At 42.2% G+C, this 27798-nt stretch overlaps 1 protein-coding gene across 5 annotated transcripts in view; it reads right to left on the bottom strand.

The window, feature by feature from the left end:
- The window catches only part of LCOR (ligand dependent nuclear receptor corepressor), a 48309-nt gene extending 31816 nt beyond the window's left edge, over window positions 1–16493 (bottom strand). The window contains exons 1-2 of one of the 5 annotated variants that reach the window (XM_083505243.1): window positions 16246–16493; window positions 8471–8563 (exon numbers count right to left, since the gene is read on the bottom strand). Coding sequence is in view for 1 of the 5 variants with exons in the window: in XM_083505242.1 (XP_083361368.1) it covers window positions 16246–16342 (97 nt within the window). In the remaining 4 variants the exon portion in view is untranslated. Of the gene's footprint in view, window positions 1–194; window positions 780–8470; window positions 8564–16245 lie in introns of those variants that run through there. The other 4 variants (XM_083505244.1, XM_083505242.1, XM_083505246.1 and 1 more) reach the window with 4 other exon arrangements.
- Window positions 16494–27798: the final 11305 nt, after the last annotated feature.

Genomic DNA, 27798 nt, shown 5'->3' with positions numbered 1-27798 from the left:
CTGTTTCTCATCATTTACTAGCAGCTCGGTCTCCATCACTGCATATATATGAAGTTACAGAAAGCTGTGGCACTGAGTGGGTAGAGCGTATGTGAAGCATTCTCCACACAGGCCATGTGGTTCTTCCCCAGTACTTTAGGCAATTTAATACAATCCACCCAGTAACAACTCCACAGGCAGTCCAACGCACTCACCAAACCAAAGGCCAAGACTTCACTCATTAATAGATGGCGGCAGTGCGTCAGGGTGCATTGAGAGATACCATAGGCTTGCTAGGGGGATGAGGAGTCAGTCAATGTGGCAAGCTTTCCCTTTGGCAGACGGATTTATCTCCAGCTGACCAAGCATACTCTTGCTAACTTTTAATCTAAAGGGAAATTGCAAAACATGTTCCAATGACTACTGCCCAACAAAGCATCTAGACAGGATATGTAGTCAAACTCTAGTTATTCTCAATAAGAAACTATTACACAGTTTGTGTTGTATGCTTCAAAAAGATTTACAGTATGTATAAAGTGGGATACCAGTCACAACTTCATACAAATAAAGATGCTACACCTGAGAAAGAGGTAAAACAACAAAGCTACAGAACACCTGCAGCTGGCACCAACTCCCACTCTCCTTTGCTGCTTAGGAGCAGCAAATACACTACAAGACATGTATGAGAGGTGGGGCCTCAGTTTTTACTTCAGTATTAGCAAATAGGATACAAGGGAATCAACATTCTAATCCAGCACACATAGGTACCGTACTTTTCCGTGTATAAGAGTAGGTTTTTTTACTTTAAAATAAGGTTAAAAATCTGGGGGCGTCTTATACACGGATAGTGCAGGTGTCCATTTTCTAAATTTGGGGTCCCCCAAAATAGGGGGCATCTTATACATGGGAGCATCTTATAAATGGAAAAATACAGTAATTATCAAAAGAACTGATTACATGGGGGGAGACAGGGCCTGGCCAACATAGTGTAGTGGACACAGGTTGGCTTTGGACCAAAGACATGGGTCCCACTGTCATAAAGCTCACTCGCAACCTAACCTCATTTACAGTGTTGTTTGGGATAATTCCCCCATGTATGTCATACTGAGTTCCTTGGAACAAAAGCAGAATACAAGTGTGAATAAAGACAGCGCTTTGAAAGGGTGCTCACAGCCCCAGATACACACAATCCTGACATGAGAGTGCGCCTATCTTTTAAATCTAATAGTTTCACAGTTGTTGAAGTCTGACTTCACTGTTCTTGCAAATTTAGTATGTAGATATGTTGGCTCCTTTGGGTAAAGCAATTTTGTAACTTTTGGCTCTGTTCATCAAGAGATAAACTGCCTTTGTTATTTCTGTAGAGATTATTCAAAATGAAGAACTTCATACCAAAATGTATATATGTAATGCATATATATTATAAATACATGTAGGAATGTGACCTTAGCAAGTGGTAAGATTTCATATAAATGATTGTGTGAAAACAGGATAGATGTTTATCAGGAATTGTGTAAATTAATTCATTCGGCCACAGGGCAGGACATGAGTTACATTAACTCCATGAGTGTCTTTGAATTCTTCCAAGAGATTCACATCAGCATCACTTCCACCTTCACTAAGATCCTATTAATGACAAACATCTAATATAGATGTTGTATAGCCTCTAAGGATCATATCGACTTCTCACTTTAAGAACATCCTTCACATAAATTGCACATAATTCCTATGTACACAGCTACATGTGTCAAATGCACACACTTCAGTATATGCAACATAAGTTATACATATTAATAATCATATGTGATGAACATGTACACAGAGTTTTTTATTTAAAAAGAAGCATTAATGTTGCAAAGATATGCTTGAAAATGTGTGGGTGTTGCTTGTTGAAATGTCGGAAGCTAGAGGAATTGCAGAATATGATTTCCAGTAGTTAAGAGAACAGCACTTCAGCACACTGTAAAGCTTTGTGCCTTCTCCATGACAAACAAAAAACAATGTAAGTTATGCAGAAGAGTAAAAATTGCAGAATTATGCAAAGTACAGTAAGAGGAATCATGCATATCTGCTGAATATTCAGAAATTATAGAAGTTGTAGAATTCAGCTTCCCTTATTACAAGAAAGAGAGAATGAGAAAAGTGAAACACATTCAGCCTCTTACTGAAAACATTCAGTCTCTTCTAAAAATATATTATATAGCAAAGCATTCAAAGAGTTTCATCTTTATATACACACCTTGAATACAGATATTTTTTATAGTAAAACAACATTATTACCCCATGTTGTGGTTAGGTGCTAAGGCTGAGAGAATGTGACTTGCCTAAAGCTATCAAAATTCAAGATTTGAATAAAGGGCTTCCTGATTTGTAGCTCAGTCTCTTAGTCACTATACCACCCCAGCTCTCTGCTGACATCATGTAATCACCCGCACATCCCTATGCAAAAACCTAATTGACATGGATGAAACAAATCTGCAGATCCTAGGTAATCGTTGCCTTTACCTTCACATGAAGTGGTAATTGCTTTGGCAGACTGTGTCTTAATCTTCTAGATTTGAAGGGGGTGGGGAGCAAAAAACCAACACATCCTTTGGCTTTAACTACTTTTGACTTTTAATCTACCTAACTGTAAACACTTTTCTCTCACTTTCTACATCCAATCAACAACCTCTTCTACTCAGCATACAAGATATAACTACTGTCCCTTCATCATGCTCACAGAAAAAGCATAATGGATTATTAGAGGAATATTGCATTTTTTCTCCATTTGCTTTAATAATATTTAGACTAGAAACAAAGATTCTTAAATAAGAGATTATTCTGCTGCCCAGACACAACTTCACAGGCCACAGTCAAGGATTTTACTTTTTTTATTACAAGTGTCTGGCTCTCTTTACATGCAACAGCAAATGCAGTCTTATGAATTCAACAATATGGAAGCCAGAATTTCTAAAGCACCATGCACAGCTGAGTTCTTTTCCTAGTTCTGCACTGTTCTGCCTAAGACCCCTGCTGGCAGTCTGCATATTCTTTACATTGGATAATAACAGTTTTACTTCTCATTTAAAATTAGTTAAGAGTGGTCCAATAGAATGAAATCTAATTTCTTCCTGCACAGCCATAGCAAGAACTGACCAGTGAAATCCATTCCTAGAAGTAACAGCAGCCTTTTTAGGACTAATGGCTTCTAAATTGTCTGGGCTGGTACTGTCAGCCAATCCAAAAATTGTGATTGTGAGGGTCTTCCCCACTGCTGGCTTGTTAGAAGCAAGTACCTCTGCCCAACACCAACAGAAGTTCTCCCCCTGCCCAACCTTTCCTGCAAGCCAGAAGCTTGTGAATTTCAGCCAATGCTTAGTGAGAGAGCTCTGGGCCTTCCACCAAGCAAAGGCTCAAGAAACATCCCCACCTTCCTCTCCTTCAGGGAACATGCAAACTTCAGCCACTACTCAGCAGGGGACCACCATCATCAAGCAGTGGCTGGAACCCCTACCATCTCTTTCTTGCAGAAAAGAGTGCTTAGGATCATGTCAGCTTTATCAGCTGCTCAGAAGCTGAGCTCCAGGCCTGTCTCCCAAGCAACAACTGTAAAGGCCTCTTTATCTTGTGGGAAAGAGAGGCAGGAATGTGTGGGATTCAGCTGGTGAAGGCAACAGCACTTGCTTTCAAATAGCACCCAAGACGTCCATAAGCAGGAAGGGAGAGGTATTACTGGTTTGTCCCTCTGGGACCAAGAACTCCAGGGGGCTTGGATAAGTGTTAGAAACTCAGATATATAAGCCAATTGACAAAAGGCACTTTAAACCTAGGTTATGGTCGTGTGTTTGTTGTTGTTAACTTCATTTCTATACCACATTTCTATACCACATTTCTATACCACTATACCACACATATGAGATTTTTTTAAAAATCTCAAAGTGGTTTACAACTCATTAAAACATCAAATAAAACAATCCAGAATAAAACAAATTCAGGATCCAAGGAAAATATTTAATATCCTTCTCTAAGAATTGTTTTGCTTTCCCAATATTTATTTACCAATTTAATTTATACAGCAGCCCAATAGCAGAAGTACTCTAGGAAGCCAGTATGGTATAGCGGTCAGAGTGTGGACCTGGGAGATCAGAGTTCAAATCCCCACTCAGTCATGAAGCTCACTGGGTGACCTTGGACAAGTCACAGCCTCTTAACCTAACCTCACAGGGTCATTGTAGGGATTGACTGAGGAGGAGGGTGAACCATGTAGTCTTTGGAGAAAAGGGTGGGATATAAACGCAGCAAATAAGCTCTTCTGCTTACCTGCTCAAGAAAACCGGAGGAGCAAGCCAGATGGAGATGTAAGTTGCCAACCTGGCATCCACAGATCTCCACATGGTTGCAACTGGACCTGCACCAGTCACAAAATGCACCTGGTGAATTTCTAGCACAGGCTTGAATCACACAACTTCAATACCATCCCTAGCCTTCCTCCCAACTTTAGAGAGGTGAAGGGGGCAAAGATTCCCTGGACATTTCTGGGATGATCCTTCCCCATTCCCTGGTTTTCAAAGTTGGGAGGAAAGCTGGCCACTCCTCATGCTTGCTAGAGGGTGGTGCCGCACTTGCCAATGCAAGAGTAATAGCTGAATCCTGCTCTGCTTGAAGCAGCAGATACCATTTCTCCCTACCTGCCTCAGCAAAAGAATAGGAAACAGTTGGTGGCATTGGATGAAAGAGCAAATGGGCGCATCTCTCTCAGTTAGCCAGCAATTTGTCATTCAGGACTTTCTTGTGTAGTTACCAGAATGAACGCCTTTACATGCATTTATGTTGCTGACATTCTTATGGTCAGCAAGGATAAGTGCAAATTAAAAGCTTATTAGCACATGGTGATTTTAACAGGAACAAAGGAATCACACACATGGAAGGATTTATTAATCCATAGAAATCATCCCTGCGCTAGACAAATATAGGGCTTCCCTTCCCTGGGTAGCAAAATATAACACACACACAAAAAGAGGAACTCTGGCCTCATGGCACAGCATGCAGTGTAGTGAGAAGTTTAAAATATCTAGCATGTGCCATTCTTGTCAGTAGTGTAAATCAACATCCAGGAAGAGATTATACATTATAATTCCCACTGCTTGATTGGTTGTACTTTGCACCCCAGTATGAGATGAGCTCTCATACTTGTCCCATGGGAACAAGAACCCTGAACTACTCTGAGTAGACCCACCGATATTAATGAACATTACTTCATTAGGTACATTCATTTCAGTGTGTCTACTCTTAAGTAAAAGTTGACTATTACCCCTGAGTTTTTTACTCACATCAGCCCTGCTTAACATATAATGAAGCTCCAGATAAAAGTATCTTGTATTAAAATGTGAAAAATTGGGGTGAAGCTGCAACAACAGAATGTATAACTCTGTTCATAAACAGGGCTCTGGACTTCATACCAACTTCTAAGCACATCTATTTTCAAGCCCCAAATTTAAAGCCCAAAACAATGGAAGGCAAGATTCTCAACATGAATTTTGAGCCAGAGTTACCCCTGCACAGCCCTGTGTATTATCTTCACATTAGTAATCTTCAATACTCATATAAAAAAGAAGAGACCTATGAACATATCACATGTGAAAGGGAGGGGGGTCAAGTAAAGTTTGCTCTGGGAGGCTAATTTACTTTCCCCATCTTGTGATCCTTCAAGCTGCAAGGAAGCAGTCCCACTTTGTTTGGAAGGGTAGCTTGGCCTCAGAGAGTATACATCCAATTTCCCCTATATTTGGTCCCTAGGCAGCTGGCCATTTGCCAAAACTCTTTAGCCTAACTCCCAGCACCAGCTGGCTAAGGGCTCTTGCATACATGCTGCTCCCTGCTGCCAACATTCCCTGGCAGCCTGCAAAGAAAACCATCAGCTTCCACTTGTTTGGGGGGTTGAGGAAGAGATGGAGGGTCATTTGCATCCAAATGCTTTTTCCACAAAGGTAGGAGATCTGAAAATTCTGATGTGGCCATCTCTTGTCCTACTGCCCTATCCCAAGCACACATACATAATCTAAAACCTTAATTTACTAAGAAAATGGGGGGGGGGCAGGGAGAAAGCAAGGCAAATAAGAGGATTTCCCCCCTTCTCTAACTTTCCACCCCAAAACCCTCACTGACAGACATGCCAGGGACTAATTTTTCCAGAGAGGTAGCTGTGTTAGTCTGTTGCACCAAGAAGAACAGAGTCCTGTGGCACCTTAAAAAGAATAATTGTGAGATCTGAGTTGGCAAATATTACTGTATACACAAAGGTTAGGGAAAATAAATATATAAAGTGGGAGCTAAATGGCAATGTGGTGCAAAAAATACAATCAGTGGTAATTCAACCAGAGCTTAGATGTATGTTATACAGGCACAATATAGGAAAGCATTGTGTCTATTCAAACCAAATTAATGTTACTGAGGCATGGAGCCAGCTCTGGAAAGGGCTTTGGAGCCCTTCTGTAATCAAGGCCAAATACAACTGTGAATTGCATGAGCATTATGCTAGAAATCATTCTAGCCCACTCTTATCCCTGCTCATTGGGGCCAAACTGTTGTGGCACACAAAGTGTAAGAGGCTTCACTTTCTCAGCCCTTTTGTCCCTGATATTTGCCTCAGATCCTATTCTACTCTACTCCTTGGCTGGACCTGATCTGCCTTGCTCCTTTAAATCCATCTAGGCTTGGTGGCTCCAGCTTTGACCAGAAAAGGGCACAGAGCTCCAGAGAAGGAATGCCAAGTGCCCCAGAATTGCCACTGAAACCACAAGTTAATCACTGCACATTGCTCTTTATTTACAATAAACTCACTGGGTGACCTTGGGCCAATCAGTCTCTCATCCTTCCCTACCTTCTATGGTCGCTGTGGGGATAAAACAAGGAAGAAGACAATCATGTACATCACCTTGTGCTCTTGGGAGGAAAGGTAGGATATAAATATAATTAATTAATTAATTAATTAATTAATACTATACTATTCTATGCATGGTGTAGCGTTTTATAAAACTATCTTCTCTAAACCGCTTTCTGGTTCTATTCCCTTAGCGTACAGCCCCTCTCGTCTGCTGCAGTGATATGCACAATCTTACTGCAATGCTACTGTTCCCCAATCACCCTTCCATCTCCTCCTTTCCTTTACCCATTCACAACTCTCTGCTTTTTTCAACCACTTTCAAATACTCCACTGGTTCATTCATTCCTCCTCACCACAGATTTCTGCATCTTGAACTTAACCATTTTTCCACTCACCCCATACAATATTTCATTCACTCCTGTTAAACACTTCCAAACAAAATATATGAGAGATTCGTGTCATTTCCACTTAAGAGATATCAGGCAGCAGAGACAGGAAAAACTATCAGTGCTTGATGTTGGAGAACCTCTGCCGGTAACTAGATGGACCAGTGGTGTGTCAAAGAATAGGAAGTTGGTAAGTAGCAATTGCCCCTGGACAAGCAGCCAAGTGGCAAAAAGGACCACATCCCATGCTTCCCCTTCACCCTCCCACTCCAATGAACTTCCCCTTTGACTGCATTGCCTGTTCACTTATTCTTATCACTGCCCCTTATGATTCCAGTTATAGCAGGACACCTCTATTATGTTTTCCTGTATGTTTGCTTTCTCTTTCATTTCATGCTTTATGTGGAGACTGAACAAAGGGAGGCAAAAGATATTTCTGAAAAGTTATTGACAAAGCTAACATTACTGTTAAGAGAAAGTTCTAGGGATCTGACCATTTACAAACTGCTTTGCATAGCATTTAGAATATGGTAGGGGAAGCATGTTTTCATCTTAGGCTGATTCAGCTATGACCATCAAATTATTAAGTTTTCAGTCAATCCCTCACATTACAAAATAAAAAGAAATAAAGCAGACACTAAAGTCATGTATTTCATGCAATTTGCAGCTCTCCTACACAAGATGGAGACTTTACTGAGAAAGACTGGTATTAAACTGTGGAGCACAGACTATTCTGAACCAAATAAAAATAATGGGAAAAACCAATGCCATTATTTTTGTGTTTTAGATATTAAAGTCTCTACAGACTAGAATCATCTCAACATATAGCCACTATTTAAAATTATCTTGCACAAAACACCTGAATGCAAACCATCTTATAATACCATAATCACAAAGTTTTTATTCCATTTTGGGGAAACAGACACCTAAAATCAGACCCCCAAGTACATTTGCCTTTATTTTAGTTAAAAATACTGAGCTTTCTCAACTCTCATTTGATAAAGGGAACAGACAGTAGTCAGTGCTTCCAAGAACCTATCATATTGGGATTAATTAGGCACTAGGCTTTTGGCACACATTTTCAACATCTTGGCCAAACTTTACAGAAGCTCTGTAAGTTAACTTATTTTACTACTGCTATTTATAAAGTGCCACAATAGCCAATCATAGCCAAACAACCAACGTACAAATAGTTATTGGCAACATAACAAAGGAAGGAAAATGGTTTAAATATACTAACATCCTAGTCTTGGGGCATCCAGTCAAGCTACGCAAAGAGGTGTTTTTGTCCCTTGCATACTCCCAAATGTGGAAGTAGGATCAGAAACGGGATCTGGAAAAAAGGGTAAACAGCATGTTAGTTAAATTCACAGATGGTACTACACTGGGTAATGTTGCAAACATTAGCAGGAACAAAAATATAAATGAATTTAGGAACATACGAAGGAAAACACATCACATTTCAGGAAAGTGTGCTAATGACATGTAATGAAATTCTAGCACACAACAAAAATGTTCAAAGGAAACAGAGGATTAGTTGTAATGGATGAAAAGTAGATAAAGGGGACTGCAAGAGATCAAGAAGTTAGAAAAAGTGATGTGCTGTATCTGAAGTCAGTGTGCAAGCAGGACTAACACTGGCACAACAGAAAATCCCTTCCCTCACCTCACCTCCCCCCATGCAACCCTTATCTGCTTTGTGGAAAGCAGGAGAGAGAGAAGTTCTGTTGCAAAAGCAGAAGTTGTTCTACTCATGCAATGACTTTGTTGGATACAACACTGTGCCTTCAAGCCACACTAAAGACACTCTTGTCTCATTGTGCTAGAGTCACTTGCTGTAAGCCATTGTACCAATCAGCTTTCTTCACTCTTACACACTGCTTATCTGACTAGTAGATTAGAACAGGGTGGGCAGATCTTATCAACTGGTGTTTTTTCACTAGAGTCCTGAGATCTACCAACCAGAGCAGTGTGCAAGGCACACAGAATTAAAGAACAAAGTGCCTTTGAGCATATTCTGAGCATTTTCAGGATCACAACAAATTGAGTTTAGTGTCTTTTCACACAACAGTCCAATCCTGATTAATCTTCATTTCAGCAGACTAATTTTGGTAGGGAAAGTTATTTTGTTGCCATTGTTTAATAACTGGGAGTCAGAAATACTTGCTGATCTACCAAAAATCATCCAGAGATCCTGAATTACCGTCTGTCTACCCCAGCTTAGACAATGATACAGTACTACATATTGATTTATTTTGTTTCCTTGGAACTTTTTTTCTTTTTCTTTTTTTTAAGAAAGTTTGGCTTCAACAGGAAATAAATAAAATTCTATACAGTGGTGCCTCGCAAGACGAAATTAATTCGTTCCGCGAGTTTTTTCATCTAGCGAATTTTTCGTCTTCCGAAGCACGGTGTCGGGAAAGTTTTGGAAAAGCTTCAAAAATCACCAAAGTCTTCAAAAACCTCAAAAAAGGCTACCACACCGCGTTCTATGAGTTGCTCCTCGAAGTCAAGTCGCAACTGTATTAACGGTGTTAAGAAAAAGGAAACAAACTTGCAAGACGTTTTCGTCTTGCGAAGTAAGCCCATAGGGAAATTCGTCTTGCGAAGCAGCTCAAAAAACGCAAAATCCTTTCGTCTAGCGAGTTTTTCGTCTTGCGAGGCATTCGTCTTGCGGGGCACCACTGTACCTCAATTGTTTAATTCTCAGCAAAGCATATTCCAGGAACTTAGAAGTTTATGTGGTAAATTTGAACTTAAGATTGACCCTCAGGTCAATCCAGAGTTTCACTTATATATACTTTTAAAAGTCACTGAAGGAGGGAGATTTTGCCAGTGGTCAGCATGCAGCAAGCTAGGCATGAAGATGTGGTGGGGGAAAGAGTCATATGATGTAGTATTGAAATAAAGGATTCTGAACTGAGAATGGAAGATGAAGCAGGGGAAATAGTTAGATGTCTAAAGGAGGAAATGGGATTAGGAAGGAAATACCCAAAAACAGTGGCAAGGAAGCAAGAGATGCACATTCCCCTTTAAAAACGTAACCCGAAAATGAATTTCTACAGTTGTTTATTCCTTTGAACATTACTGGAGGAGGAAACAAAAGGGTCAATTTATATTAGGGTTGGCTGCCTCCCCCCCCCCCTTAGAACTCTGGCCAATTAGTATTGGACCAACTTTTCCAAGTTGGTCTTAATGTAGATAAGAAATTAAGTTCAGTACTTAAATACAAGAAAAATGAAATGTAACTGTTTTACTCAATATAATCTCATGGGATTCAAGATGAAAATTTTTGAATAAGCATTTTCAGAATAATTGCAATAGTAAGAAGAGCTTCAATTTATTTCCAATGATCAGGAAACAGAACATTTGTGCAATTTACCTTCCCTATGCTGCAGTCCCTCCCAGCTCTTTCTCTCCCCAAGAGAACTGCACACACACACACAAACAATAACCAAGCCTTATTACTATACTAGAATGTCAAGAATTAAGCAAGAATTAACCAGAAGCACCAGTGACCATGTTTTGGACCATTTTGTACATAATCTGAATAGTTTATAAAATCTCATTATTAAATGTGCATAGCTTTTTTTTCTTGGCCAGGAATAATTGGAATAAGTGTATGAACTAATAATGGCAAGGTCCTCAGAGTTAGGTTTCATACTTTTAACACCCACTGAGCTCTCATAACAGACACAAATCCTGTAACTAACTTTATATAATTTAGACAAAGTTCAAAGCACAATGCAACATATACCATATATTCTTAGCACATGTCTGAGAAACCACAAAAAATGCAAAAGGGGTTTCCTTCTTTAGTCAAAGAAGATCCCAATGAGAAGAAAACAGTTCAATATCTGTATATGCTACTTAACCATGGCTATCTTAGATCAGAGGACAGTGTTAGAAGGTATTTTGTACACAGGTAGAGATGGCTGAATAGAACAGTTATATGTATGTCGTGTATGAAAAGCATATTCTATTTTTATAACACATGAAAGCTGGGCTCAATTATTTCTCAGTTATCACTTATAGATCCTTCACATAGACATTTTGAGAACAGAATGCTGGTCTCTGTAGCTAGAGCATGTGCAGGCCTCTAAATGTTGTGCATTTTGTTGAAGATTTGTTGTTTTAACATTTTCCACTGCTCTGCAAGTCCCAAGTTACCTGCATATTTAATGCTGAACAACCAGAAAAGCCTACAAACAGAAGTCAATGAAAACAGCCTCTCTAGTCACGATCAAAGAAATAAGCATGACTGTTTTACATCTTGGGAAGAATAACCATCTGGCTATTCAAGGTTTGTAAGTGTATGCATCTATAGTAATACCAATTCCTTATTTTAACTTTTATACAGTATCTAGCACTGTAAAATGATAACTAGATGTAATACTGAACAACCTATACTTGCACACCCACTCACAATGTTCCCAGGTTCAGAGGTACTTGATTTACAATCTACAATGCTACTATTATGTAGGCCATACATAATGATGAATTTTAGTTTCCTATGATGTTCATGATTTTTAAAAGGCTTAGAGCCAAATCCAGCAGGGTATAGCATTTACAAAAAAGGAAACGTATGGGAGCATTGAAGGTTTATGGGGTCATTTTTCCTTCACTATACAGGAAAGTGTATGAAGTAGGTTCAGGGGTATATTAGTGGCACTCCTATGAAAGGGAGAAGGTTGAACAAAATATTGGCATGTACACTATTGACAGGAAACAAAACATACATTACAATGCACTTTCATTAAGATTCAGAAGAAAATTGTGATTTTATTTTTCTGACAGATTATTAAAATTTACCAGAATAGTGACAGAACATCTTTCCTTGTCTTCACTGTGCTTCTAATTTTAAGTATCATACTTCAGCTTCACAGAATTACATCTTTTTGAATCTGGAGCCAGGTAAGTGTGAGTGTCACTATGATGCCTGCATGAAGGTCTGGTGCATATAAATTCCAAAGGAGCACTTATAGGGACATTCAGGTATTAGGTAACCAAAGGTATCTTGTGAATTACTTTTTATCAATACCAAAAGCAACCATAAAAATAAAGCTTGTCGACTTTGTTCCCTGTGTTAGAAAGTAGCCCTAAGTATCAAGCCTCTATCTGAAACTTCCATTATTCCCTCAGAGCATTCCAAATTAATGAGATTCATATAAAACCCTGAAAAACACACTCCTAATTTCTAAAACATGCAAATCAAAACTACAACTCAGCACTACACTATTTGTATGTGATCCTCTCTAATAGTCAGTCATATCACTTCACAGATGTGTAGCTTTCAACATGAAGATGAAAATCTGGCTGTCTTAGCATGTAACCTTCATGGCACCAATTATAGCACTTTTTATTACAATACATAGAGCACAGATATCTGATAACTTGTAAAATGACAAGTGGTTATCATTTCAAACTTAAACTCGCTGGCCTGGCATCCAGGCAAATGACCTCATTTTTAACAATGCAAAATATATATTTGCTTCCACATCCTGAGCAATAAGGAGAGCTCACTTAATTAAAGCATATTTTGGTAAGAATAGAACTAAAGATTTCCATTCCAATTTTTAATACTCTCAGCTAAACTTCATTAGAGTATAGTTCTATCAAAACAACTGACTTGCTAACTTTTAACAACTCTGTTCTAGTAAAACTCAAAGCCTTTAAATCAGTGTTTCTCAATCTTTTTTTAACTCATGCCCCCTTTTAGTAATATAAAAATCCCACTCCCCCCTTCAAACCTGGCTCCTACATTGTTATTTTTTAATTGTCAAATGGATTGAAATTTTGTTTTTGTTTTTTTACTTACACTGTACATATTTTGGGAACACTTCTGTCCCCACTCAAGATCATCATATGCCTCCCTCCCGCCCTGGTTCACAAACACTGATTTAGATGTTTAAAAATCCCAGTTGGACTTTCACCATACTTCCTCCAAGACTTCTATTAAAAATGTTGTTACTGCAATATGGCCTAACCAAAGACCATGAACACAAGATAAAATTAACAGTTTTCTTATGGAACTATTGGCCCAAATCAGACCAATTATAGCTGCCACACATAATCAACCTGTCTTCCATTGGAACTGGAACCTTGCCTCTGAAGCCACAGGTAGTTCTCTTTCCCAGTACTGTTACCTGAGACAAAACCTAAAGTCCTGTATGCAAACCAAACCAATCCTCCCACCCACTAAAGTTTTATTTAGAATGGACTCATAAACTCAAATATTTTACTTTCCCAGAGAAAGATCAGGGGAAAATATCACCAATACTTATTGCACCCTGGAAGTTTATGAAGCTAAGACCTCATAAAACTGATCAATTTGAAGTTCAAACTGTTAGGTGCAATGCTATCAAGATAAAATGCTACAAACACAATTATACTTTGGACCTTCTAAAATGTTTTTGTACTTTACCTCAAAAAATAATCTGGATAGCTAGGTGATTAACCTTCACAGCTTAGTCATTTCCTTCATATCTTCTGTTTACACAAAAGGGGGGAAAGTGCACCCACATAGATACCAAGACTACAGGGGTGGAGAGAGAAGCAAAAAGAATTGTTCCCCCTAGATGCTATGCTCATTTTTTCCAAATCGGCAACAGAAGTGCTCCAACATATCAGAAGTGCTCCAACATGTTTCCTTTTTGTGATATCTGATTAAGTCATACTCAGAGTAGACCCACTGAAATCAATACTTAAGTGGTCTACTCTGAGTATGACTACCACTGGATATTATTTTTTTGAGTTTGCAGATATCCTTAGTATTTCTGACCAATCTTGAGTAAAACACCAGTAGCAATCTCCCCTGCAAATCACAGAATTTCAAACAAATGTCCACAAGTACTAACAGGGATACATAACAACTCAAGTAACTGATGACCTGAAATAATTGGAGCAGATATGTGCAACGATTGCTAGCCTTTAACCTTCTAGTATACTTTAACACTCGGACACTAACACCACCATTCAAGTACATAAAAAAGATACTAGAATGAAGAATAAATTTGTGTTCAGTTCCATCAGGCAGAGGAAGTAGTAAAATGATCTTCCAGAGACAGGCACCTAACTGATAGATGCTAATACAAACAAGCACACTCACAGCACATATTTCTCCTGAAGAAATATTCTAATGCATTACCTGCTGAAGCTTTTCCAAAAGGCAAGAAGCCATTCCTTCTTTTAGTCAACCAGTTAACTCTGAACCACCTTCTAACCAGTGACATCATTCAGATGTGCTTGTGGTTCTCTCCCAAGCCCTGGTCTATTTTTTGATACAGTTAAACAAATATGACAATGTACTGAATGCCATTTAATACATGCACTAGTGCAACAAAAAGTGTTTCTATTTTTTAAAAAAGAAGACAATAATTTCAGTGTTTTCTATTATACAGGTTAATATTGAGAAATTACTAACTACAGTTAAAAAGGGGCTACTGTTTAAGCAAGAGTTGTAAAGGCAGTTAAATTACAATTAAGAAAAGCAGGCACTGCTACAGAATTTTAAGGTGACTTGCTGGATTACAGTTAACATGATCAGCATCCTTCTTTTGCTGTTTAGGAAACTAGAGTTCAACTTAAAATGATCTGCTTCTACTGCCCTTGATTTTTTACTCAGTAAATACTCAGTGTTTCAGGATAGTAAAGCTGCTATCCCTAAGTCACATTTAAGGGATAAACCTCAGTGAAAACGGTGGTATTAATTCCTAGTAAGAATGCATGACTGTATCGTAAGTTTAATAGTATGTAGTCCATCTCTGTGTATTAACAAAGCTACTGTCTTAACATGTTGGAATGATGTATTATTATCTAAATAAATCAAAGGAGAAAGCACATGGGATTTTTAAGACATTTAAATGAGCAGAAAACACTCTTACATGTTGAAATAAACCTGTATTTCACATGAAAGGAGCTTTGTCAGTTCAACGTGAAGACTGAATTATAAATAATATCCTCTTCCACATAACTGCACCTTTTCACCTGCTTCTATATTTTATAAAAAGTAAATGTGCTTTCCCTAGCACAGTGGTTCTCAACCCTAGCAGCTTATGAAGATTCCAAGGCAAGTTATTCAGTCATCTTCACAATCCAAAAGATTTAGGGGAATACTACCTTTTCAACAAGCGGTATCATGGCAATAGGGTATATTTTTCCTAACATCTGAGAACATTCTGCAAGGTAAATCGGTGACTATAATATTTCGACACACACACATCCTTATACACAATTCAGCACCAGGGGATAAACGGAGCAGGATCCTAGCTCCTTGGCCACACGGACACAATGTGGCTGAACATAGGAAAGCAAGGAGCAAACCGATTAGGCGGACGGGGAAGCAAGAATGACCTATGTGCAAAATTCTGGAAATGGGAGAGGGGCGTGGTCACCCCGGAACAATCCTGCTCTGCCATCATCCCCAGCAAGGGTAACTTTCCCAAGCCGAATCAGCCTCTGACCGGGGGCGGGAGAGGGGGGGGCGTAATATATATATAAATAAATATATAGTCGGGCGAGGGGGGTTGGGGAGGAGGCCACCCGAAGCACTTCCTTCCCTGACCCATTCGGGCGGACACAGCCCAGCTCACCCCCTTCCCCCAAACAAAGGGCCCTCTTCTCTCCCCCGTCCTCCCACCTTCCCGAGAGGGGGCGGGGGAGGGAGGGAGAGGAGAGACCAGGCCGGAGTGGGCGGGGCGGAGCCTAGGCCGCGGTTGCTCCGTGAGGCGCGAGGAAGGGGGAGGGGTGTGAGGCGCGCGTGGAGCGGCTAATCCGCGCGGGAGGGAGCGAGCGAGGGCGCGCGCGCGGTCAGCCGGCGGGCGAACCGAGGAGTGGGTGGGGGAGGGGCTCAGCGCTCTCTCTCCCCTCACTGTGTGGAGAGAGATGAGGGGAAGTGGGGCGGAGGTGAAAGGGGGGGGGGTTGTCTCCACACAAGCGGTCCGCTTCCCCTCCGCCCGCCTGTCCGCCCGCCCGCCCGGGCTCCGCTCCCCTCTCCGCCCCCCCATGGTCCCTCACCCACACAGCGCAGCAGCCGGTGTCGCCACGAGTCGAGCTGGTGGCGGAAGCCGCGCCTCTCGATGGAGCACTCCTGCCTCCCGCACGGACTCGCCATCTTCTGGGGGAGGGGCCCCGAGCCTCCGCCGCCGCCGCCGGCACGCCCGCCGTTTGCGTCACGCGCACGTCATCGCGCACGGCCACGCGGAGGCGGGGGGCCACCGCGGGCGCAGCTACCGCCCAAACCTGGCCGCGCGCGGAAATGCGGCGGGGGGGGGGGGCAGGGAGGCGCCGACGGTTGGCCATGGCAACGGTGGAAGGCGCAGTAGGAACCAGGGGAAAGGGCTCCTCCTGGTCCGCGCGCCGGATCCTCTGGGGGACCCCTGGGCTCCGGGGGCGCAGAGAGGAAACGAGGAGAAGCAGAGAGCGGAGGTGCGCGTCGAGCCTAGTTCACGGGGCGAATCCAGGGTATCCATGGCTGTGTCTTCAACCCCACTGATGCCAGCGAGTCTGCCCTACGCATGAGTAACACGGGATCCAGCCCTCCGTGCAGTAATGCTTGGGTTGGCAACATCTAGGCTGCCGTCCTAATCGCACTTAACACAGGGAGTCCGTCCTAGTGAAACCCGGGGAGAGACTTGCCGCTGCCGCCGAGTAAATCTGGCGGTGGTTCTGCTATTAAAAGAGAGAAATCTGACATGAGAAGAATTTGTGTTTTATATCAAGCACCTTTATAAAAAGCTGTAAAAGTCAGCATTCCTAGTAAAAACAAAAACCATGGTGTAAAAAGCTCTGCTGGATCATACCAAAGGCCAGCCTACTACCCCAGCAGCCTGTTCTCCCAGATGTTGATGATAAGCTTGCAAGTGGGACCTAAGTCCCACAGCATCCTCACCAGTTGCAATGCCCAGCAACTGGTACAAAGAGGCATGCTGCCTGTGCCAGTGTTGTTGGAGCATAACTGTCATGGCTAGGTGCAGGATGCCTCTGGAAATCACATCTCTCTTGGATATCACGGATGTCATGGTGTCTTCATCAGGTTTAGCAACAATGTCTTTCATATTCTCACATCCCCTTGCCGCAGCGATCTCTCAAAGCGTTAACCATTGTGAGCCATGTTTATTGTGGCAACAAACTCACCATACCGATGCCATGCTGACATTGCTCATTTAAACCCAATAAACTCATAATCCTGCTTCCTCCTTTCCAGCTATAATTCTGCTCTTTTTGCAGCAACAGAAAAGGCCACACACACACACAACAAACTACAGTACTAATAGCTGGAAAGAAAATATCATTTTGAATTTGACCCCCCCCCTCAAGTTTACCTGAGCCACATAGGACACCAGAAAATGGACAGGTGGGCATGGTTTGGGCCAAATACTCGGACCAAATATAGAGGCCTGGAAGGCATGGGCTGGAGGTTCCCCACCACTGAGAAAGCTGATATGTAGGAACCACATTCACATTTTTAGCCCCGCTCCTTTTATATTGGTCTGCACACTATACAGTTGTTCAAAAGCCTGTTTAAACATTTCCCACTTTCCTGAGTAGTGAGGAATTCCAGGAACAGCACTAACATATTTAGTTCCTTTTGAAGAGAGAGAGCTAAAAAAACCTAAGGTGTTTTCAAAATAGTGCTTTAATTACAAATATACAAGCAGAGCATAAGTAGCAGATAGACATACATAAGGCAGAAGATTCCCCATAGAGCAGAGAAACCCCTGAGGCAGCAATTGCATTGCAGCCCCAAGCTAATTTTTCTGCTGCATCTCTTTCACTTACTCAAGCACAAATATCTGTCTTCTTAGCTGGAGGAGTGCCATCTTCTCCCAAGTGCTGACAGTGGATTACTCATGCAAAAACCTAGGTTCTCAAGTCAACTATCAACCATCTCCTAACTGTAACTACCTACCTACCCATCCATCCTATGAGCTCACAATCCACTGAACAAATAAACTGGTCAGCCAGCAAATACTGTATAATACTGCCATAAGCTACGTGAAAGTTGATGGCTGCTGAGATAACTCAGTCAGTAGATCATGAGGCTCTTAATTGCAGGGTTGTGGGTTCCATGTTGGGCTAAAAGATTCCTGCACTGCAGGAGGTTGGACTAGAGCAGTGTTTCCCAACCTTTTTTGGGCAAAGGCACACTTGTTTCATGAAAAAAATCTCGAGGCACACCACCATGCCAGATGGGGAAAGGTCACTTTTTACTTATGTAAAAAAAAATAAAAGAATAGTAACAGCATAGAAGGTAATGGTTAGGCCCTCTTCCAAATATGCTAGGTTTTTATTTGCAGGGACTGTTCTACATGGGAAAGCATTCAGCACTGTTATTCTCCCATCTGCCATCTGAATTGGTACTATTCTGGGTCAACTTACTCTGCTGCATGTGTAGATGAAAATGGCACCAAGTGTGGGGGAGGGGGCAGAACAGGTTTCAGATACAGGATATTAAGCATACACGTACTTCAGATTGAACTGGTTGCTTGCTTTGCAAGTTTTCATTTCCCAAATGACTGCCTTGGCAAGCGCAATACCTACCAGGCTCAACGCCGGTCTCACGCTGCCGCTTCCCGCGCTCTCAAGGACCCGGGAGGAGGAAGGCGTGAAGGGAATCCCAAAGGCGCGAAAACCTCGCGCATGCGCAGGCCTTCCGCCTGCGACAGCCCAGTAGGCCGGCCGAAGCGAGCGGCGATGGGATGTGGGAGGGAGCTCGCCCGCCGCCCCGCGTGTGCCTATGTGGGGCACGTTACAGCCCCGTGACGTCAGCGCCATGCAGGCAGCCAGGCAGGCAGACGGCGAGAGCCCCGCGCTGGGCGGCCTCTCCTCGCCATCGCCGCCCCGCCTCTCGCCGCCCGACTCGCCCGCCTCCCTCCCACGGCACACCAGGCAACGTCTCGCGGCACACTAGTGTGCCGCGGAACACCGGTTGGGAAACACTGGACTAGAGGACCCTCTTCAATTCTAGTATTCTATGCTGAGGTTGTAGAAATACGCTTCTCTTGCTGTTCATGAAAGGCTTTGCAGCTGAGGCCAATTGTGAGCATACAATGTATAGTTAAAGTATTTAAGGACCAACACACGGAGATCCAGTTTCACCAAGTTTGTCCTGCACTGATTCAGTATTTCTGTTTTTATTTCCTGTTTTAATGTGAACAACCTTAGGAGGGTTTTCCTGAAAGGTGGCATACAAATTCCCTTCATCTCCTGATTTCAGATTCCATAAAGATAGTTGCCATTTTTGGCACACTTGTATCAGAAGGAACAGTATCACTTGCTATAATTTATTATTGTTGTTGTTGTTGTTTATACCCCACCCATCTAGCTGGGTTGCCCCACCAACATCACCACATAATTCTGAGAAGCAAGTTGTAGGGCAGGGACGGGAAAGCTATGGCCCTCCAGATCCTGCTGGACTAAAACTCCTATGAACATTGGCTGTGCTGGCTGGGGCTGATGGAAGTCTGAGTTCAGCAATACCTGGGGAAGCATAGCTTCCCCAGTCATGGTTAGGGTGATGCAACAATTTTTGTTTTGCACAAATTGAAATTGTACCTCATAACCATAAGATAAAATATAAACTTTCATATTAAAAAAAACCCAGATCCCTGTTCTAGAAAAAAATAGGGCTGCAGTCACAGAAGGGAGGAAGCCCCCATTCAACATAGTGCAACTTACTTTCACATAAGCATGCATAGGATTGTATTATTGGTTAGGATTGTTAATGCATCTGTTAACTTCATATCAGATGACATAGGCTTTCCCCATTGCAAAGGGGACATATCTCAGTGATTGAAGACATTTTTGTATGTAGAACATCCCAGGTTTAATCATTGGCATCTTCCATTTTAAAAACCCACATTCATATATCAAGGGTTAGGAAAGATCTCTGCCCGAGAACTACTTCAAACCTCTTTCCAAATTTGTTCCATCATCAAATCTGACAAAGTAGAGCCCCTCCTAAGATAAACATCCTTAATTTGGTCAGTGTTGTAGACTCAATAAATTAATGTAATGTCCAAACTTGCTTTTCAGGTTTTCACTTTAAAGAGAGCAGAGAGTTCATATCAAATAATATACTTGAGGTAGTCTGCATTTCTTTATCCAGTGGCTATCAGTCACCCAGAAAGAGTGGCAGCACCCATAGGAAGTATTTCACCCATATGAACATTTTTGTATGAAGTGGATTTTAGTCCACAAAACTTTATGTGATAATAAATTTGTCTTCAAGGTGCCACAATGTTGTTGTTGTTGTTTGTTTGTTTATTATTTTTTTAATTTCTATTTTGTATTTTAGTATTGTATTTTGTATTTTCAGCAAAGCAATGCCACACATATATTTCATGAAGTAGATTGTTGACTAATGGCTCAGGCATGGTGACCAATGTTTCCCTAAGGAGAACTAATGGTTAGAGGATGGTTTCTTGATCATCCCTCAATATTAGATTAGATTAGATTAGATAAATTTATTGTCATTGTCCGTATATACACAGTATACACAACAACGAAAATCAAACACCCACCCAAAGACCGGGTTCACATATACATTTGCACGTATCTCCGACACTCTCATCCTATTTAGACATAATCTATAAAACATAACATAATCCAGAATATAGCATGACCTATTAAAGGCATAACATAACCTAAAACCTATCTCATTCCTTCCTACTCCCTGCTTACTAAACCTTGCAACTGGCCCTGAGATCATTATTTAGTGCAATCAGAGCTCTTGGATAGAAACTATTCAGAAGGCGTGTGGTTCGTGTTTTCATTGTCCTATATCTTCTGCCCGAAGGCAATAGTTCAAAGAAGTTGTGAGCAGGGTGGGTGGGATCTCTCAGAATATTATGTGACTTCTTCAAGATGCGAGACGTGAAGATCTCATCCAGGGTTGGTAGTCGGAGCCCAATAACATTCTGGGCAATTTTAATTGTTCTCTGTAAAGCTTTTTTATCCGTTTCAGAGCTGCTCCCATACCACGATACTATACTATAGGTTAAGACACTCTCGATGGTACTATGATAATAGGACAGAAGTAGGTGCTGGGATAGATTCAGTCCCCTGAGCATTCTCAGGAAATACAACCTCCCCTGCACCTTCCTCACAACCATATTAATATTTGCAGTCCATGAGAGGTCCTCCGAGATATAAATGCCCAGATATTTAAAACTACCAACCCTCTCCACTTCCTCGCCATTTATGTGCAATGGTAAAAATACACTTTTCTTTCTCCTAAAGTCAATTATGAGTTCTTTGGTTTTTTTGGTGTTAAGCATAAGATTATTTTCTTTACACCATTATTTTCTTTACACCATTCTTTACACCAAAAAATATATATTTTTTAAAGCAGTTTTTGGAGGATGACTAATCCCTCCCCAGCTAAGCATGGGTCTTAAAGTTTGTGGGTGGGAAAACTGTGGTTTAAAGAGCAGCAAGAAAGAGGCAGAGCATGAGACAGTGATGGAATCAAAGAAAGAGAGATTAACTGGAGGCTGGAAAGCACCTTGGGGGTAGAGGCACATCTCTCTGGGGTGTTGATGTGGGACAGTGAATCTACTGCCTTCTATGACTATGGACTGCTTACCTCCACATGTAACTGCTTGCATAACTATATCAAATATTACAGTAATACCATCAGTCTCCCCTGCAAAAGAAAGCTAAAACCCTGATAGCATTACCCTTTGACAGCTGGGGAAGTGAGAAATACACATCAGTATTATAGCTCCAATTTCTTCTGCTTCCTCTTCATATTTAATGGCATCTCCAGCCAAGTTGCTCACTAGATGTTTGGGGCTCCTATGATCGGCATGCTGAATATGCTATTCCCTTGCTTGTACCATTCAAGGACAAATGGAGCAGAGTTCCTTCTGGCAGAAAGGAAAGAAGCGAGCTCCCTTCTGTTCTCTGCCAAGTGACCATGGTCAGTCAGGTTTTCCTTCTTGCCACTCGTCTTCCCAGAAGGGACAAGATATAACCTTCCAATAGCCTTGTGTTCTCTGGCCAATGGCAGAAATATCAAAGCATCTTCCCCATGTGCCCTAGATCTAGGACACCATGCTGAAGGTATCTGTTGCTCCTCATTAAATACCAATAGCATAGCAAAAAAGCCAGTAATGGAGAAGTGAGCAAAGGTTTTGACATTTGAGTTCAAGAGCATAACCACCTCAGTGTGGTGCCCCATGACAGCAAACAGAGGACAATTTTGCTGCAAACCTGAGTATTGGCAACTCCCCATTTACGCGAGGGTTATGTTTTGAGGCACTGCACATTTAAGTGAAATCACATATATTGGGAGCACCATTGAAAAACAATGCAAACACCACAATCGCTCCCATCAAGCCTTCTTGCTCAAACTCCAACTCTCCACAGGCCTCAAAGGGCTCCTGCACTTGCAATGGCTTGTGGGATTGCTAAGCACTGTTTTTGTGCCGTTTTGCAGTTTACATGCTTTTTAGGGCCATTTTTGCCCCTTTGTGCCATTTCCAAGTTCACAGCGATGCATGTATGTGCCGTTGCACATGTATTGAATGTGCATCAATGGGAGTTGCCCGTACTGCAGTTCTAAAACATAAGCACATAGGTAGTGCCATGAAGCCACTTTGTCGCTGAGCTTAGATGAGTGTGCACATCAATTATGTTAGGTGTCTTTTGAATAATTTTAACTCTGCTTTGGTTCTTCAGTTGCATTTTTGTCCTGTATTGGAATGGATATGTTAATATTGTTGAACATTGCCTCAAAACTTCATGGGAGGCGATATAAAAATGTTTTAAATAAATAAATAAATAAATAAAACAATGAGTGTAAGAATAGCAGAATACACTCAATCATGGTTGGAACAGTAGCAGTGAGTTCCACAGGCTCATTTTCAGCTTGCAGTGCTCATGCTGAACACACAAACACTCCTTGGGCACCATATTGGGAGAGTGTTATGCCCAAACCAAACTTCCCAACCAGACCTCAATACTGTTAAAAGCAGAAAAGAGAAAGTCATTCTTTTTTGCACAGGGATACAACACATGAAAATATGTTGAACCAAAGTGATATTCTAGACATTGCTTCAGTCTAATATACAGTGGACGCTCGGGTTGCGAACGTGATCTGTGCGGGGTGCACATTTGAAACCCACAGTGTCTGCAACCCACAGACACTGGGGGTTTCAAATGCGATCCGGCGCTTCTGCGCATGCGCAAAGCACGATTTAGCGCTTCTGCACATGCACGACCACTGAAACCTGGAAGCAACCCGTTCCGGTACTTCTGGGTTTCGGCAGTCCGTAACCCCCCAAAAAAACCACGCAACCTGAAGCGTCTGTAACCCAAGGTATGACTGTACTTCACAAAGGGCAACCTTCTAGTGATATGAATATACAATTTGGGGTGGCTAAATGCAGCATCCCAGGTTAGCATGGTTGGGCACCTGTCAACATAGGAGCCAACCCCTAGGGGCTGAGGGGGCGTTGCCCCCCAGTAAAATCTTTGAGAGGGCTGCCATCCCCCCAAAAAAGTTGTTGGGCATTGCTATTCAGATAGTGTGCATACACTGCATCGTGTAATTGATTATGAGGTGCAGGGCTTACCTGGGCCCCCAATATTTTTTCTAAGCTGGTCCCCCTGCCTGTCAAGATGCATTTCAGTACAAGGACCCAATCACAAGCCACCTGCTGCACCTACTGCTGCCTCTGGCTCACTATCTTGCCCTTTCCTTCTGTCTTAGACGGAAGGATGCAGCTGCCGCCTTCTTGTTTGGCAGCCCTCTCTGTGGCAAGGGAGCAGCTGGTGATAATGGCAGCAAGGGTGAAGTGGGCCCAACACTGAGTGGGGTGAGAAAGGGTGAGCCCACGCCGGCTTCACAACACAGAGCCTGCAACAAGGGATCGCCTAAAACCTATTTAAAGCTTGAGTGCTCAAATGCAGGTTATTCAATCAGCATTTGTGATGACACGTAAATGAGAGGCTTGAACACTGAAATATCTGTACAATGACAAGCTGACTTTAAAATTGCTACCTGTTGAACTCCTGGCTGGGCCACATCTTCCTCTGTTCGGAAGGCCTCAGAGCTTCACAGCAGGATGCCTGTTAACATCATAGGTGTCTACCCCATTTTTCTCAGAAAGTTACATCCTAAGCAGCTTACAAAGTATCTAAAAGCACATCATAATTTCCATGGCACTTTGAAATTGATGGATACATACTGGGTTTAGGCAACTAGGTTATTCTCAGTTACACGGACATCAAAGCAAAGCTTGGAAGGCGGATTTTATTTCTGACATCTGTATGGTGCCTCCCGACTTGAGGTTCTCTGGGCAGATTTCATACCTTCACAGAAACAGCCGCTTCTCTTGCTCTCCAGCACTATCTCAGAACAACAAAACTAAAGAAGCACATGTCAGTGCAACTGAACTGTTGAAAAGTTGCTGTATCCCCTGCAAGCTAACACAGCACTGTATCCTAAAGCTTTGGGGTTTTTTTATATTTGATTTGGTAAGAGATTATATCAGCCACAATGCCTTCCAGGTCAGCAACTAAGTAGAGATTTACTACCAAAAACACTTGGTCTGCCCAAATTGTTTGATTTCAGCCAGCAAGTAATTTATGCATAGTAGCAAAAACCAACCAACCAACCCAGGAACCAGTTTTCCCCTAGTAAGTCCTTTCACACACCAATGAAGCTTTGGGTGAAAAAATGTCATCAGGGCATGTCTAGGGTACAGCTACAATGGCACAGACATATAGTGTGAGACAGTGAGATGCTTGTTCTGGCATATAGTTCTGTTTAAGATTCGTGTTGCATTTGTACCTCTGAACTGTAAAATGGAGAAGGAACTTCAGATAAGAAACTAGGAACCACTTCAGCCTCATGCTTTAAAGTTTCAGCTTTAAAGTCCTATACTGGCTTACTCAAACCTTTTCACCCCAAGTTGCATTACTGATTAACTGCTGTTTTACACTCCCTTTCATACTCGCTACAATTTTTAAGCAGTGCCTTGGACCTTTGGAAGTGGCAAAGTTCACACCACGAACAACAAAGGGAAACAAGTGCAATCCTGCAAGAGGAACAATGCTCCAGGCACATAATTAGCCATATTTCTCCATCGTGCAGACCCCCAATGACAAGTGTCCAAGAAATCTTGAGACTTGAATTCCAGGTTTGTTGTCTTTAAAGCATTTCCACCTTGTGAATTCCAGGTAAATGCGCCCTAGCCGAGAGCCCATGCTGCAGGAGATCTAGGGAAAATATAGAGCTGGTAGCCAGGCCAAATTAAAAAGCAGAGGTGCCAGGGCATAGGATCAGGAATGAGGACTCTGTTCTTAAGTAAGTGAGGAGTTTGTGGAGCAAACATGTAGAGAGCAAGCAGATGGGACATACTGACTTTACATTGTATTATCAAACTGCTTATTAGTATTAAGTCTAGACAAATGTGTGGTTTCTTAACAGGCACTGCAAGGAGGAGCTGAAGAAACAGCAGCACCCGATGGCTTTTTCTATCTGGCTTCAGAGAAACCTTCACCACATGGGTTCGGAACATCTGGACCCTGGAACATCCAGGGTGCCTGGCCAATTGCCTGGGCTGATGGGAGCTGGAGCCCAAAATGTCTGGAAAGCACTGTAAGGAGGAAGGCTGCTCCCAAGGATGAATTCTGCTTCAGAGGCACTTGTTTCCTGGAAAGACTCTTATTTTGAGGTTAGAGGAAAATCAGCTTGCCAAAATTATAAGAGACAGAATGTACTAATAGTCTGAGAGAACCAGAGGGCACACATTAAGAGAATCTTGCAGTCATCACGGGAAGATATACTAAATACCGCGCCTAAGAAAGCCAGAGGCACTCGCTCTCTTACAGGCTCCAAGTTGCAGCTTCCACACCAAATTGTCTGATGACATGATTGATCAGGCAAGTTGTAGCAGATATGACACTCTCTCATGGATTCCCTTGTATCCTATCTGCTAATACTGAAGTATCATGTAGTGTACTTGCTGCTAAGCAGGAGAATGGGAGTTGGTGCCAGCTGCAGCGATTCTGCAACCCTAAGACTGCTTCCTCCCCAGGAAAAAAAACCACCCCTTGAAGAACAGCCTCATGAGTGTAAGAAAGGATTTCCACACTTTCAATGCAAACATGTCTACCACCTTTGTTACATCTGTTTCAGTGGTGCAGGATAAGCGGGAAAAGCATGTGTCAGAAGTCAAAAAGAATCCGTTCTGGAAGTCCATTCGACTTCCAAAGCGTTCAAAAACCAAAGCGCATCTTCTCATTGGCTGCAGAAGCCCTGTAGGACGTTTGGCTTTCAAAAGAACGTTTGGAAACAGGAACAGTCACTTCCGGGTTTCAACTGTTCGGGAGCCAAAACGTTCGAGAACTAGGCTGTTCAAAAACCAAGATACAACTGTACATAGAAATGCTAGCAGATGCTGTGTCCAATGAGGACTGAGTATACTCAGTGCTGGCTGACTGAAGGTGGGGGGGGCAGAGGAAATGGCATAGTGTCTGGTAGAGTGTGTCTGACTGGCTCCCTGAGCTGGAGCACTCCAAATTGCAACCTTTTCCTAGAGATCCCACTTCTACTTTGATACTGCCGGTTCCTGAATTCTCAGTCCAGGCACCAGAGGGCACCACCTATTTCAAGAATGGATTCACAAACATTATGCCGTGTAGTGATAGTGAGGAGGAACTTGCCCAAAAGCAAGCCTGTATCCTAGTTGCTGGCAACTGACACGGAGTTTGCAAATAGACTGTGACTGTGTTTGCAATCATCAGGGAAATTTTTTACCTCTAAAACTGCATCCTGAAAAAGCTGCTCGCAGCTGTGTAGCTGGAAGTCTATGTTTACTGTGTATCTTCCCAAGCTGCAGGATAGTGTATAGATAAAATAAAGTCTATGGGGGATTTTATGCCTTGGTCTAAAAACTTCCCTAATAGATTCCAGTTGATGGTGCAGATTATGTCTTCTAAACCCTCTCTGCAGTGTCATTTCAAGGAAGTGAGCAACCATATGTATACAAGCGGGGGGTAAGTAGACACTCTCTTGCTGAGAACATGACCTAGCACAGCTCCCTAGGGGGAGATGGAACCAATGCAAAGCTGCCCCCTGCAGAACCCACAAAGTACAGAATACAGCAGCCTAGGTTGAAATCAGCTGGTAAACTTGCCAGGATCTTCTGAATGGTATCTTATTCTCCATGCAAAGCAATGACTACATAAAAAATCTCCTAGCTTGTATGGCTTGAGTGATGCATGGCACCAATCTCCAAGGAAATAGTTCAGGGAACAACTTGTGCTTTTAATGCTATTGTGTTCCGGCTTCAGCAATTATGCTATTTATTGACTGATTTATGTACAGTGCCATCCAGTGGTGAATGAGGCCACTTGCTCCAACTTGTTAAAATAGATCCATCTCCCACACAGCTTCTCTGATCAGCTACTTGAAACATTCAGGTAAGACTTGAAACATTCAGGATGCTTACTTTTGCCTTATTGCCAAGCAGCTAAGGCAGAAAGCACAGTTGTGGGGGGTTCCCCATGCTGCCCTTGTGCTTCTGCCCCTTTCTTCTATCTCAATCTCCATTC

This window comes from Podarcis liolepis, assembly GCF_965112155.1.
Source record: "Podarcis liolepis genome assembly, chromosome: 5".
In the NCBI taxonomy this organism is placed as follows: domain Eukaryota; kingdom Metazoa; phylum Chordata; class Lepidosauria; order Squamata; family Lacertidae; genus Podarcis; species Podarcis liolepis.
The sequence above is the reverse complement of the archived record's forward strand: the minus strand, read 5'-3'. Positions and strand labels throughout refer to the sequence as shown.